Source organism: Chenopodium quinoa, unplaced genomic scaffold (genome assembly GCF_001683475.1).
Source record: "Chenopodium quinoa cultivar QQ74 unplaced genomic scaffold, ASM168347v1, whole genome shotgun sequence".
Classification (NCBI taxonomy): domain Eukaryota; kingdom Viridiplantae; phylum Streptophyta; class Magnoliopsida; order Caryophyllales; family Amaranthaceae; genus Chenopodium; species Chenopodium quinoa.
This window is the reverse complement of record NW_018743292.1, coordinates 8,778,567-8,794,449: the sequence shown is the minus strand read 5'-3', so window position 1 is coordinate 8,794,449 and position 15,883 is coordinate 8,778,567. Positions and strand designations below refer to the sequence as shown.

The following is a 15,883-nucleotide window of genomic DNA, read 5'->3' as shown; positions in this document are numbered from 1 at the left end:
AATTAATTTCTATATAATTTTAAAAAATTGAGTCCCTCTATTCTACTTTAATTGATCACATTTAAAGTTAGAGGTCATTTAAAACTATTTTGCTTAAATGACCATAATTACCTTTATGATTTGTACAATTGTTGAATACAAGTATCTGATTGTGATACTACACACATCAAATGCTTTTTTTTTTTTTTGGCCATCTTAAATTAGAAATCTAGCCTAATAGAGTGAGAATAACTGAATGAGAGAGTTAATCACTGCCAATTAAGAAAGGGAGATTTATAATTTCTTAGTCTAGGTTACCTAATGAATTTGCAACAATGTAATATTGACATATTGTTATAATGTTATGTTATTTTTTTTTAGGCTATGTTGCAACTTATTTTTAACCCTTGGTTTACCAAATTAACTAAAACCAAAAAGCCATCTAGCCCATTGTATTTAAAATTCTATCTCCTAACTTTTAACAAAAAGTCCATAATATCCTTACATGACAATTGGTTGGCCATATTTTTATTAACAAGAATGAAAAAATTGACAAGTATACTACAAATATTTTGTACTCCATACTTCGTATTTATACAATCGTATGTCATAATTTAAACCTGATTAAACTCTAATTTATTCAGATTCGAGCTGGGTGAGGCCTCAACTAGACGAAAGCTCTCCCAACAAATACGGCTACGACTATAACTTTGGCTATAACTTTGTCATATCATATCTCAAAACTACCCAAAAACATACATAAAACTATTTAAATACCCCATCTCACTATCTTTAAATACATTAAAAAAAAAAAAAAAATCATAAACACAATACATCTCTCATTCTCTCTCCTCTCTCTTTCTCTCTCCTCTTATACAAAGTTGAGAGAAGAGGAAGACTTTGGCTCCTTATTCTTCTTCGACCCACCCCTTCAAAAATATTTTGTAAACTCCCCATCTCAAACAAAAGCTTACAACTCTGAACTGTTAATGGTAAACTCTTTTACCCTTTTCTTTGTAGTTTTTGCTTTCTGGGTACTCTTTATTTTTAAGGTGTTGTTTGGTTTGGTTTATTGTTTTTTTTGCCTACAAGAAAGTTTAAGAATAATAATCAAAGTTTTTTATTCCAAAAAAATAAAAATCTAAAATACCCATTTGTTCAAATTTGGTTCTTCACGTTTTTTATGATGTTGTTAATCTTGTTTGATAATTTGGTATAGTCAATGCAAATGTTTATACTCAAATGTATATTTTTGGTTGTGAAAAGTGTTAATGTAAGTGTTATTTGTAACTTTTTCTTGGGTATTTTTTGTTTAATGATATTATATGGTTAAAAAAAACTTGGATCACGTATTATTTTTACATATTTTGTTTGAAATTCTAGGATTATTTGTTGGGTATGTGGTGTTTTTTTTGTTAATTTTGTGCTATTATTTTGCTTGTTTTTTGTGCTGCTTTTGCAAGTTAAAATTGTATGAGTTTGTTGGTGACTAATTTAATGGTGTGAACATGTTTTATTGTTATGTTTGTTTTACGTGTTTAGGTGGTTTTTGTGCAAATTTTTGGAGAAATAATGGATCTAAAAATGTTGGGTTTTTGTATATTTTGGTTGGTGATATCGAAGTGTTTAATGGGTTTTGGTTGAATTTGGTTTCTGGGTTTACATGTAGGTGTTGGTAACTTGTTATAAATGGTTTTTGCTGTCAAATTTCTGTTTGTTAGAGCAGAGAAATTCTCTGTTCGAGTGTGTTACTATAGAGAATGAATGGTTGGGAGGTGGAGGTGGAGAGAGAAAGTTTGGAACTTCTCGACTTGTTGTCGAGTTGTCGTCCGGAAATTTACCATTGTGGACTGTAAGGACGGGTTTGATTGATATTCAGATTTGATATAGCAGAAAATAGAGAAGTTGTGGTGACAATTAGGTTTTTGCTACATGATTCCCCCCCACCCCCCCTCCTCTTAAAGTTCAATGTCAAGAAATCACGAATGTGTTAAGTGTATTTTATTCTTCATTTTTGTGTTTGTTGATTTGGTAATTTTAAGAATTTTCTGAATGTGTGTCTTATGTTGGTTCTTCAGTATAGCTTTTCAAGTTCTAGGAATCTGTCCTCGCGACTTCAGACTAGTAGAAACATATCTTGATCAGATGTCAGATCAGAATGGTTCATGATGTGAATTGTTACTATATACTTCGTATATGTATATGCATTTAGGTGCTGAACCTGATCATATTATATCAGTTTTGTTATGCATAAATCATTTGAGATAAAGGAAGTGGCATGACTATTGAAGTGACATTGAGTTCGTAAAAAGCCTGCATATTAGGTGTGGATCCGATTTTCAGAGATTGATAGGTTAAAGGAGTCTCATTTGTATTTCGTTGAAACCTAAGTTTCTAACTGTCACGGTATAATAGTTATATCTCAATGCTGGTATTGTGAGTTGGATAAAAGAGTTGGAGCAATATACATTATAACCTTCATTTGGTACCCAAGCCGTGTGTAATGTACTTATAGAAGTGTCAGGATCTTCATGCACTCTGCTCTTCTATAGTTTTTGGTTGATTTGCAACCATTTGTTATAAGCAAATTGGTCTGTATACAGCTGTTTCTTACAGCAAATTTGGTCCATTTCTTGCTAGTATTGTGCTATTACTATAATTGAGCTGAAACTGACTCCTCCTTGTTCAATCTTAAGAACATGCATATTTGATTGAATGCCTGAAGACTGAAACTATGGAATCTCTGCATCTGATAAGTGAATTTGGTTAGCCTATGAATTTCTGCATCAAATTTATGAACTGAGTAAACAAAATAGACTGTACTTGTATTTTGATTTTTTTTTTCTTGGATATCGGTGTAGTACAGCATATTGAGAAAATTTGTTTCAATGATTTTGTTTCCTGATTACCACTCACACGTTGCCTCTCCTCCCCACATTTTGTTTTGCCTTTTGCGATATTCATGTGGTAACCTTCCCAACTCCTGTTGTAGATGGACCAAAGTCACCTGGATCAAGTGGGCAAAAGCTCGCCGGAAACGCTTTCGGATTCATCTCTTTCTCCAGATTCACCTGATTCAAATGACATATTTGGAGAACCATTGGTGCATCCACGAGTTGGTGATGAGTACCAGGTGGAAATCCCATCTTTACAAAGCAAGTCTGAACTTCGTCAGCTGATGAAAAATCCAGCTGAATCAAAAGGCATTACTGACTCTTCACATTCTTTTCTAATGGGACTCCCTTTACCAGTGATGTGGATCTCTAATCAGGCTTATATAATCAAGCATAGGATGGAATGCCCTAATGATCCTCATGCAATTTACACAAATGGATTTTTGGAGTCTAAAAAGATTGTGGGAATTAGCCAGATTTCTTCAGTAAAAAAAGAGCCAAATGTCAAAGGTGAGGTTCCGAAACAAACATACTGGCTTGTCCCTGGTCAATCAAGTGCTTTGTGGAGTGAGTTTGAAGCTGATAGCTTCCTTCTTGGGTTGTATTTTTTTGGAAAGAATCTTCTCCAAGTGACGAGGTTCATGGAGAGCAAGGGTATGGGACAAATTTTGGCGTACTATTATGGAAGGTTTTATGGGTCTGGAGGATATCGTAGATGGTCAGAGTGTCGAAAGATGAGAAACAAGAAGTGTGTACTTGGACATAGATTTTTCACAGGATATAGGCAGCATGAACTCTTTGCTCGTTTAGCCCCTCGTCTCTCTGATGTATCCAAAACTAATCTGTTGGAGGTACTTCACTAGTTAACTGCTATTTTTTTCTTACTTGAAAGTACAAGGAGTATAGTTGCATGGAGTCTTTATCCTATTTGTTTGTTTCGTCTCTAGAGGAAGGCAGTATATCCAGAACAAAAAGAGAAAGATACAGAAAGCAAAAGACATCGGAATATGATGTGATTCAGCCTGAGAGTAGAAAAGATCACATCACCTCTTTTTATTTTATGCATCTCAATTTCTCAACATCTATTAGCTTCACTGAACATCTCATTTTAGCATTTGTTTTAGCCAAAATATTAAGATCATGCAATACCTCTTTAACTTGTAAAAAATAATGATGGATTTGTAGACACTGATTGGTTACATGTTTGTTCTTTTTTCTTTTATTTTGCTGCTCTTAACAAAAATCCATATGAACTATTGTCAGGTTTCTAGGGCATTTGCTGAGGGAAGGACAACCTTAGATGAATATGTTTCCTCACTCAAAGCCTTGGTTGGAATCCATGGTTTAGTAGAAGCTGTTGGAATTGGGAAGGGAAAGGAGGATCTAACGACATTCATTTTGGATGGCTCAAAAAATAGCCAAATACTCACTCATCGACCTGAAATTCCTTCTGGCAAGGCCTGTTCTTCTCTAACCTGTGCTGAGATAGTAAAGTATCTGACAGGAGACTTCCGTCTTAGCAAAGCTCGATCTAATGATCTCTTCTGGGAAGCTGTTTGGCCTCGTTTGTTAGCAAGAGGTTGGCATTCTGAGCAGCCTAGGGGTGATGGTTATGCTAGCACAAAGAACGGTTTGGTTTTTCTTATGCCAGGGATTAAGAAATTTTCACGAAGGAAGCTTTCAAAGGGAGATCACTACTTTGACTCCATCAGTGATGTTCTAGCAAAAGTTGCCAGTGATCCAGAGCTTCTTGAGCTGGAAACTGATGAAATTAAACCTAGTAGCTCCAAGATAGAAGAAAATGGGTGGTCCATTGCAGTGAAATCAGATGATGATCAAGATTCTTCTGACCATGAGCGTCATTGTTACCTCAAGCCTCGAGTCTCCTCAGAAATTTCAAATCTTTTCAAGTTCACTGTAGTTGACACCAGTCTGGCTCATGAAGATAACCCTTCTAAGGTGAGAGAACTGAGGAGTTTACCTCATGAAGCTAAAAGATCTTCTTCCAGAAAATCTGATTTGGCATTGGAGGTCAATACTGATAGGATGAGAAATGGTCTTCAAAGCCTAGCTCTTCACACTCATCCAAAAGAACCAAAGAGTGTTACTGGTGGAAGCGAACAAGGCAGCATTAACTTAGAACCTCTGAAAAAGCCAGCTGATGCCAATCTACCAACAGACCACAAATCAAGAACCATTAAACATCAATTCAGCCGCCGTTCAAAATCAGGCCCCTCAGGCTGCTCAGTCACAAAAAAACGGAAGTTAGCTTCTTGTGTTGAGGCGGATCTGACTTGTGTTTTGAGCTTGCCAGCTAAAAAGAAAAAAAAGGCTGCTGCTTGTAGAGTTGGGGTGACAAATGATAATGCCGTTCCTTCTGGAGTGAATCTGTCTGACAATGTGCAAGTAATTTCTATGGAACAATCAGCTGCAAGACATCCCAATGAAAATGTTCACCAGGATCAGGACCAAAGCTTGACCCATGTTAGTTCCGATGTTTCCCAGGAAAATGAAACAAACCCTATTAATCAGACAGTTATTGACTTAAACTTGCCTCAGGTTTCTTCTGAACCTGAGAGTGATGGCAAAGTAAAGCAGCACGAAGGGGAAAATATTCCCTCATCCAGTTCTTCTGCTGTGCGGATTCCTGTGGGGATTCCCTCATCCAGTAGTTCTGCTGTGGGGATTCCCTCATCCAGTTCTTCTGCTGTGCAGATTCCCTCATCCAGTTCTGCTGTGGGGCCTGTTAACAAGGTTGGAAACTCATTAGACCAACAACCAAGAAGGCAAAGCACTAGGAATCGTCCACTAACAACCAAAGCCCTTGAAGCTCTTGAAATTGGGTTCTTGAGCCCAGTAAGGCATAGTCGAAAGCGCTCTTCGTCTACTACATTAGATCAAAAGTCAAAGCATACTCGTCAACCACGCAGCAAAAGCTCCGTGTACCCCCCCACTATGGATTTTGAGGTCAGGGCATCAACTGATGAAAATTGTAATGGGAATTCAGGTATTCTGACCAATGCTACTCCGACTGAGAAGACAGCCATGACTCGTGAATTGTTAGGGCTTCCAGAAACTTCCTTTCCACCTGCAGCCTCGTCAAAGGAGATGTTTACGTAGTAGAGCTCTATTATGTTAATTTGACGAGTTTTTTTATCCTATTTAAAAGTCCACCTCTCAGCAAGCAGGGTTTGCTGTTATCTGCTGTAGAATTCATTGGAAGTGCTAGAAATGTAATTTCTGGGACTCACATGAAGTCATATGGCCAAGCATGCCTTAATTCACAGCTGCTTGATTATGACTGATAAACATTGCCGATACTGTATATACAGCACAAAAAGCAAGGAAAGTCGTAGGCAGAAATTAGAGCGGTCAGTCTGGAGTTTGCAGATCACAGCAGAGAAGGGAAGTTGAAAGTTAAGCCGGAATTTTTAGCTCTGAATTAAAAGCAAGCAATTGTCCATTGCTCTTGGTTCTCCAAAATGTCATCCATTTACTGGCATTGTTCATAATAGCATGTTTCAACACAGGTAAAAGACCCGAAAGAGTTTCTTTTATACCTGCTGATTGACAATTCCTTTTATACCAGTCTCTTACAGTTAATAAGTGTAATATTTTTGTTACAAATTTTCGTAGTTTTTCTTTCGACATTGTTGGTTTAGGATTCTGTCTAAATATAATCGATTAAAGTTCCCAATTACCTTCCAGCTGTGAATAGTTCACAGCTTCATGTTCATATTGCATATCAGTCATTTACTCTGTAGGAATTTTGCTTGTAGCTAGTGATTGATGTTTCGTCTTTTGGCTCCTGATTGTGTAAATTATGGTGCTCTCAGAGGTCAAGAATTATTTTTTGATCATTTTTGAGCTTCCTTTGTCAATTGTAGTCGCTGGCAGTAAGGAGCATCTAACTAAGTCCTGACTGCTGATAGAGTTGCTGACTTTTGGGCGAACTCTGTGTTGTCATGGTTGTGTCGTGCCTTGATCATGCAATAGTTTTGGAATCAAATCTAACTTGAGTGGTACGGGGTTGGGGAGGTTGTGGGTTTAAGATCTAAGACATAGCATTGTTGTATTCATGCCAACGTTAGAAATCTCTGTTAAGCTACACAGCTTTTGTTGGTCAATGTAGTGAGTTTGTGGGTTTAAGATCTAGGACATAGCACAAAACATTCGCTTAGTAATCGATAAAATGTGGCATGAATACGTGATATTGGGGCCTTGGGGATGGGGATGAATGGAAGAGGGCACAAAATTACATTCGTGTGTAGGATGAAAATTGTATGTTCCAAATGAATTGAATAAATTATTTGGAAATGAGGTCTTGGGTGTAATAGGTTAATTCTTAGTTTTTTAGGAAATGTTGGGTGTTATAGGTTAGTTCTTAGTTTTTAAAGGTTAGGTGCCGATGTAAATATGTAAGACTGACAATAGAGGTTCAAAATTGGTAATGATTGGTTTAGTTAGAACAATAAAAGACATTGTCGAACACACTGTATTCAAACTTGACATAGAGTGAAGGGTGGGGCAGGATGAGGGAGGAGCAGTGTGTAAACTGTGAACCAACATAGTTTTAAGATACAATTTCATCAATAAGTACAATAAGATCATAAGCTCTGTTCCAATTAGTTGGCATGTTCGTTTTCTTTTCTCACACATGCTTGTTGGTGTTTAAATTCAAGCGTAAATATCTCTAATTGTCAATATATTATAAAAGTTAATATTTTGAAATTACATATCAGGAGGAACTAAACAAAATCTCACATGAAATATGTTTTTTAAGTCAAAACGTGTCAATTAATTTGGAGCGGAGAACATCTGAGCTATATATGGAATGTAATCATCTTATCTAAAAGAAAAGGTAAACAATCTCACTTTGCTTTAAAATCAAGTTGATCAAGAGAGGTGTTAAATAATGTGATTGCTGACACAATGCGTGCGTGTCATAGCTTCTTGTTGAATTTATATAAAAAAATAAAATAAAATTTGATGTTACTAACTACATAGGTTGGGTGAATAACATGGACAATTTTGGAGGAAGGGGCAACGTGCGAACTGTGAACCAACATAGAGTATAACGTTACAGTTTTAATAGTGAAATAAGGTCATGAGCAAAGACTTTAATTTGATGCCATATAAGATTACATAATAGGATCCTACTTTGCTTTGTGATAAATTAGATCTGGAGAGGTATTATATATGTGGCTGGTGACACAATGAGTGCGTGTCATAGCTTAACTTTAAACTTTTCAAGGATCAAAAGTGATTTGATGATATGAATAGGATCTGGTTTAGCGTAAAATGTGATTGGTGACACAATGGGTGCGTGTTACAGCTTTTTGTTAAACTTGTTAAAAAATCAAAAGTAATATGATGCTATTAATCACACAAGACGGGTAAGTAAACATAGAAGACAACTAGAGGCAAGGGGGCGCTTGGGGAGGGGGGTGTGGAGGTGGCGTGTACAACAACATAGAGGTAGGGTTAGGGCATTAAGAAGGGAAACAAATAGCTCATATGTAATGATTTAATACCTTATTAAGAAAACAAAAATAATCCTCATAACTCACTCTGGTATGGTTGTTGAGTAGGGCCACATTGAGGCAAGTGTGCTCACTTGGACCCACTTGGATTAAAATAATTTTTTTAATTGTTTATGTAAACTTATATTTCAACACTTAAACAATAAAAAAAAAACGAACACATTTTATAATATTTGAACACACTTAACAATATATTTTGTTTTGTCATTTGAACAACAATTCTATATTTTGAACAATAGTTCTATATTATTCTGATTAATCTGCCAATTATGCATTTACAACAATTTACTGTTGGTTTCATTATTATTTGTAAAGATTATCTAGTAAAATTCATATGTTAACCTTTTGCATTAGCATGTTTATTTTAGGATTTTTTACCAAAATGGCTAATTTAACAAAAGTATTTACCAAAACGGCTATTTATAAATTTTAATTCCAAAACTAGCTAATTATTCATTTTGAAAGAAATAATTTTTTCCCTTTTTCTTTTTCATTGAACCGATTAAGTTTTTTGGGTTTTTCTTTCTTTCCTTTAAAAAAAAAAAAAAAAAAAATGTGTTTTTGAATTTACTTCAAATTTTGTTCGAAAGAGACTTGATTGGTTCCTTTAAACTCCTCTCACACACTTCAACATCACATGGTACCTCCCATGCTTTCTCGAGCATAACCATAGTCTCTTGCTGACAAACCATCTATGGTTGATGAGTGGATTGGGATCTCAACATGTTTGCACTTTTGGCGTTGTGAATCAACTTTTGATTTGCAAGGTCAGACCATTTTTGCTCATTACATTGAATTATCTCACGAGATTTTCTTCGCTCATCAAAATACTTGTTAAGCCGATAGAAATTAAGCTGCACAAGGACGGTGATTGGTAAATTAAATTACGAGCCCCTTTTAGAACAGTACGGAGTAATAAAATACTCCGTTATTGTGGTGATTTCATATCATTTTCCCTCATCAGTGCATAGAGCCCACTTTTCTAGAGGTATTGAATCCCATTGTTTCTTAGCTCGTTGACTGATGGTTCCAATGGTATCCATACGCTTATTGAATTTGCAACTTTAGTTTTGTAAAGCAGCTTTGTGTATTGCATTTTAAAAAAAAAAATTACAAATACAAACAAAAAAAAAAAAAAAAAAAAGAGTCATCTTCTTCCAAGTCAATAAATTAGGCTAATTAGCTAATATTGGAATTAAAATTATTAATAGCCATTTTGATTTTAAATTAGCCATTTTGGTAAAAGATCCTATATTTTATATGAATCATGATTCTATGAATTTTATTTTGGCCATAATAGGACGTGGCTTGATAGTTAAGTCCAAAGCATCATCATTTGTGATATTGGGCGAACGTCTTTGACTTGGCTTTACGCATGGAACAAGTTGGGCCTTATTCTTTTGAACTTCTGGGCAGGGCAGAGTAGAGCATAGCAGGAGTGAGTAGAGCAGAGTAGAGTAGAGCAAGACTCAGCAGAGCAGAGCAAAACAAATTGCAGCAGAGCAGAGCAGATTTCATTATTATTATTATTATTATTATTATCATTATTATTATTACCGCATTATTATTATTATTATTATTATTATCATCACTATTATTATTATCGCATTATTATTATAATCATTAAATATTATTATTAAATATTAATTATTTATTATTATTAAATATTAATATTATTTATTATTATTAAATATTAATAATATTTATTATTATTATTAAAAATTAATAATTATTATCTTTAAATATTAGTTAATATCTTTAAAATATTAATTTTTATTATAAAAAATCAATTATTATTATTATTATTATTATTATTAATAATAATAATAATTATTATTATTATTACTATTATTATTATTATTAAATATTAATTATTATTATTACTGTTAAATATTAATTATTATTTTTAAACAGAACAGAGCAGAGCAAAACTCAGCAGAGCAGAGTAGCTCTAAAGAACACGACCTTAGCCCATTATGCATGGCAGACGACGCACAACTAGCCTAGCAACTCTCTCAATCAAGTCTGGAATTAATCCAAAGGCACACTTTTCCATATCCTTGCATTTTTTACTTTAAAAATAAAGTGACACTTCATAATATACAATGTCTACTTGATTATATGTTCTATAAAAGGAGTACTCGCTAACTAACTACTCCCGATCTAACGACTAAATTAGATGTGTACACATATGCATGAGTTAATTGATATGTAGTATTAATTTAGGTTCATGCATATATATAACTGTCAATTTAAATGGAGAAAAAGTTCTATTGGACCTAAATCTTAAGCCCCTAGTTAGCCGGCAAGACTCCATAAAAATGGAGGAAAAAGATAAGGGAATCTCTACCTTTAAAGTGTTTCTAGTAAAAACTGATCAAGATTATGAGATACAATTTTAACCCTTAGATTAAATATATTTTGTAGCTGAATTAGTTACTGCATCACGGTCTCACAGAGTAGTAGTTAGAAATACTCTTTATATTAACGCGGCAATTAATTTCAAAATGAGTAGTGGAGGCAATAACAAGTTAACAACAAAGGTTGATGCATGGCAAAAGTATCACGGAAAGAATGAAGGGGATAAGCAAAGGCAAGTAACAAGCAAAGTGCGGGTATCATACGCACGTAAGTAGAAGTGGCAGATGTAATACATTGCTTAAAGAAGTAGTTATCAGATTAATGACAACAGATTCAGCAAATCAGAGGTCGCATAATATTGTAAGACGTACTATATTTTTCGGCCGGTCCTTTTACATGCAACCCCATGTCTTTTTTATATTTTGTACCGTATTTATGGATATTTCTATAACTATCTACTTTTTTCATTTCAAATTAGATGGCATAGTTTGACTTTGTCCATTTATTTATATAACTAGCTTTGACTTTGTTTTGTGATTTCGTGTGAAGAAAAAGTATAGTCATGTGAGGTCTTGTTAGATTCGTCTCAACATTTATTTTTTAAAATATCAAATTTTTATAATTTTTGCTATTATGTAATCAACGATATTTGCATTAGATAGTATGCATTGACAAACGTGTCTAAATGAAATGTGTCTTCTAATATGAAACAGAGGAACTATGTTTTACTAAGTACTACTTTGTATTATTACTATAGTACAAGTATATTTCGATGTTTAGATTATACGGAGAAATATAAAAAGACGAGAAATTATGCACCTAAGAATAGTATCATTTTATATTGGGATGGTCTTATTATATATTTTATATTTGATCGTTGAATTTTATTACTTTTTATCAAACCATACTGCAAACTATAAATCAATAATCTGACAATAAAATGGTTTTTAGATACGTACAAACAATCATTTTCAGATATAACTAACCGCATAAATTTTAATAAGTTTCTAGTCAAAGTGTATTTTGAGGGAAAGTTTCTAGTCAAAGTAAGTATGGTTTAATAATTAAAATCAAATCTTCCTTATTAACAATTTGTTTTAAACAAAAAAAAAATGTTGATGGTAATTGCAGCTCCACTCAATAGATTATTGATGACATTGGTTTTTTGATCTACTAGGGTGTTTTGGGCGCGCTTCGCACGCGTTGCTAGTTGGAATTTTAGGGTGTAATTGTTTTCTTGAGGTGTGGCAATGTGAGGGTTTTTTCTCTTTCAAATACGTAATGAGTTTGAAAAGAAATTTATGTTCGGGTGCAAGTTACATATGTGTCTAAAGTAGTATTGAGCATGGTAATTGTTTTAAAAAATTGATTGAAGTCCAAATACAATAAAATGATGTTTTTGTAAAGCAATGAAAATGAAGTGCGTTCTATTAAGGAATTATATTTTTTTTTAAAAAGAGAAGAATGCAAAGATGCTTTCAATTTGCATGTAAGCCCAAATGTATATGCTTGGTTGGCAATTTAAATTTTGTAGTCTTGGCCCATTTACTAAACAATATATGGCCCTTTTTTCTAAGCCCAAATGCTAGCTCAAAAAGATGTTTTAAAGTCTTGTATTAATAGTATTCATATAAATCTATTGAATTTGTGTAAGTGTAAAAAATGCAAGAATCATTGACAATTATAAAAAGAATAATTTTAAATTTAATTATAGACAATGCTAATCTTTGTTGCCATGTTTATATATTATTATTTGTAAGTTTTATAGTCAAAGAGTCAACAACGGTGAATTAGAAATAAATATTAAGCGAGATCATATATATTTAATATAACTAATTATATGTAGAATTTGTTTTAATATTTTATAACAATCGCTTTAATTTACGTGGTTTTTGTTGGATACGAATTTGTTGTTAGTTAAATGAAAGTAATTGTATTGTTAATTTTTTATTTGAATAGTAATGTTACAAATTTAACTTTGACTTAAATTAATACTATAATTTTGAGTTTTCACCTTGGTTAGTCTATTGTTTTTGGTTCAAAATTAAATCATTTCAAGTTATAAATCTTTGTCAAAATCTATTTTTTTTTTCGGCAAAATTAAACCTGTGTTAATTTGTCTAAATATTTCAACAATGAGATTGTCTAAGTTTTTTTCATAAAACATTTTATTGTTTGAAATTGATTACATATTCATTACGTACGTTTTGTTTTGGATATTTGTTGACATAACTAATATGGGAAGGTAAGTAGTATAGCTTTTGTAACATTTTTAGAAAGTTATTTTTTGTTGTTTTCTATGCAAGCAAAAATGAAATTGGCAACAGAGGAAGTTGTGAAGGATGATTGATGGATTAAAATTTTGGCTTTTCATTTCTCTCTCTAACATTGCTTCATTTATTGTGTTTTACAGAGCTTTCAATTCTCTTCAAAGTTTTCTTTTTAAACTCTTTTAGTTTCCTTACACAACCTTTTGTTTCTCCATTTTCTTTGAAATTTTTTCCCCTTCTTCCTTCTGTAAGTGAAACCATGGCTAACAACAGGGAAGTGAGTGAGTTGAAAGCGCAATTTGAAGTGTTGTACGCTAAAGTGGCTGAAATTAGAGCACAGGAGAAGATTAAGAGAGAAGAATTGGCTAATATCAGAGCGGCACATACGACAAAGCTACAAGAAGCAAGGGTTTTGTCGGCCCAGTTGCAGCGGCTTTGGGAGCAGCGAATTGGAGAGCTTTATGGGCAAGTTGATGAAATTCGTAGAAGGGCTTGGGCAGGTTATGGCGGAATTGGGGCGACCGTTGAAAATGTGCAACCTGTTGAGAGGATTATTGAAGAGGATCGGGGTAGTGCTGTGGCTAGGAATGTTGGTGTTCGAGGAGGTCATGTAGAACAAAGGGATGATGGTGGTGTTGAAGGAGGTCCTGTAGAACAGAATGAGGTTGGCGGTGTTGATGCTGAGATGGAGGAATTAAATGAAGAGGGGGGTGACGGTGATGATGCAGAGGGGAGAACGGTGATGATGAAGAGGATGTAGAAGAGGGGAATGCTGATGATGAGGATGATGAAGATGCTGAAGATGAAGATGGTGAAAATGGGGATGAGGACGGGGGTAAAGCCGATGAAAATGGTTTTGAGGAGGAGGTTGAAGATGATGCTGAAGATGATGATGGAGGGCATTGGTCTTCTGGCTCTGATGGTGGAGATGAGTTTATGGGTTACGATGACAATCACGGGTCAGAGTCTTCAACTAATTCAGATGCTTACCGGCGCACTCCAAGGAACTTTGATCGCATTTGTTAGATGAATTCGTTATGTATCGAGCCTTGAGTTGGGATTAGGTTGGGTTTGTTTATAATTAGTTATGTAATATATTCTAGTACGGCTTGATCGCTTAGTGGTTTAGATAAACAACCTGTTAAAGTTTCTAAGTATATTGTTAGTAGTTGGCAAGCTATTTTTTTTTTTTACTTGATATGAATGCGAAATGTTATGGTAATTTGCTTGCTTTTGTAACAGGTTGTTGTAGGTTTTTGTTAAGTACGAACTAAATGAAGTTTGATTCATGGTTGTAGTAACAGTTTATGTTTTTTTAAAAGTGAAATGAATGAAGCTTGATTCATGGTTTTTGTTTAAGTGAAATGAATGAATTTTGATTCATGGTTGTTTAAGTGAAATGAATGAAGTTTGATTCATGTATACTATAATTCATGTAATTAGGGGTGTAATGTAATTTTGATTCATGGTTTATGTTTAAGTGAAAAAATTGAGGAAAGTATATCATTATTATGTTGTTAAACTTTGAATTTTGGTTTTGTAGTTGTTTAGATTTTTGATAAAACATACAACTATAACAAATTTAAATAGGATATATCGTACTTCATTACACCCAACTCTAAATTACCTCAAAAAGACTTCTTAATTCAAAATCCTCTAATATTCCAAAAATATAACAACTTTGCCATTCTAATAGAGTTATGTAATCTTAGAATTAATGACAAGATCAAGATAAAACATTGAATCGATTCAATAACAATGCATGAAATCATGAATTGGAAATTGAGGAATTCATGTCAAAAGAAAAAGGAAGGGAAAAAAAAACTATGCAGTTCTTAGTGTGATTCTATACTTTTGTGGTTGATCTAGAGATTTAAATTTTAAATTATATTTTAGAAGGGAAACTACACTCTTATGTATTACAAGAAGAATTTACTCAATCCTAGAAATTCCTACTTCATAATTTATTAGTTGTTAATTTTCAGCTAATTGTAAGTAAATGTGCACTAATTAAGTATTTATATGATTATGAGTGTTCAGTATATGTAAAAAATGGATTCCATGATGGGGTGTAATCTAATTAGGGGTTATGTAACTTCACAAGCAAATAGGGAATGAAAACAAGATTCTTTATGGCTGGACTAATAAGTACTCTACATGTGCATTTGTTGTAAGTTAGGATTTTGCAAGGAAAATAGCACCTGACATGTATAGCAGAACATCATATTTTGGATTAGAAAGCATAGAGTTTATAATACAAGAACTTGCCGAACTCATGCATTAGAGTAAGCAAGCAAAAGAGGCATTGTTTGTAGGCCTAACTAGAAGTAGATGCAAGTTTGGAATATTAAGTTGTTTGATATCAGCAACAGCAACAAAAGAAAGATCTAACTTTAAATTAGAAGAGACAATGTTTGACAAATAGTTTGAGAATAGCCAACATGATTAGGCAGCAATCAAGAAGGCCTCAAACAAGAACACATCTGAAATGATAAGTAAAGCTTATCGTGAATGATGTGTTCTGATTAGAAGCCTTAGATTGGTAGAGCAGATATTCAGGGACGGGAAACTGACTGGACAACCCACCTCAGCACCCCTACCCTGTTCAATGCCTGAGCTGGATGAACTATAATGTGCATTGGTGTGGACTTCAGAGCTGCAGCAAGGTGATCAAAATCGTTCCAATCATCCTGAGAAGAACAAAGGGTGATGTTATGCCTAAGGTGGATAGTGGTGTGTGCTTTTTTAACTAAATAAGATAATGGTGAGGATTTATTAGGCACCTTAATTTTCCTGTTGAAAACTTCCAATGTAGTCAGATTGAAGATTTGCTCAC

At 33.8% G+C, this 15,883-nt stretch overlaps 2 protein-coding genes across 2 annotated transcripts; both read left to right on the top strand.

The window, feature by feature from the left end:
• Window positions 1–214: 214 nt before the first annotated feature.
• On the top strand, window positions 215–6,712 carry LOC110736884. The gene is made up of 3 exons (XM_021917220.1): window positions 215–971; window positions 2,972–3,724; window positions 4,137–6,712. The coding sequence occupies exons 1-3, from the start codon at window positions 969–971 to the stop codon at window positions 5,991–5,993; spliced, it is 2,613 nt and encodes an 870-aa protein (XP_021772912.1). The 5' UTR covers window positions 215–968; the 3' UTR covers window positions 5,994–6,712.
• A 6,594-nt stretch (window positions 6,713–13,306) lies between these two features.
• Window positions 13,307–14,073, top strand: LOC110735909 (30 kDa salivary gland allergen Aed a 3-like). Its single transcript, XM_021916086.1, has 2 exons — window positions 13,307–13,757; window positions 13,799–14,073. The coding sequence occupies exons 1-2, from the start codon at window positions 13,307–13,309 to the stop codon at window positions 14,071–14,073; spliced, it is 726 nt and encodes a 241-aa protein (XP_021771778.1).
• The last annotated feature ends 1,810 nt before the right edge of the window (window positions 14,074–15,883 follow it).

Excerpts from the sequence above, each read along its gene's own strand:
- LOC110736884 (XM_021917220.1), top strand. Across the intron at positions 3,725-4,136 it reads CCAAAACTAATCTGTTGGAG|GTTTCTAGGGCATTTGCTGA; the intron begins GTACTTCACTAG and ends AACTATTGTCAG.
- LOC110735909 (XM_021916086.1), top strand. The coding sequence starts at position 13,307 with ATGGCTAACAACAGGGAAGTGAGTGAGTTGAAAGCGCAATTTGAAGTG. Across the intron at positions 13,758-13,798 it reads GGAATTAAATGAAGAGGGGG|AGGATGTAGAAGAGGGGAAT; the intron begins GTGACGGTGATG and ends GTGATGATGAAG.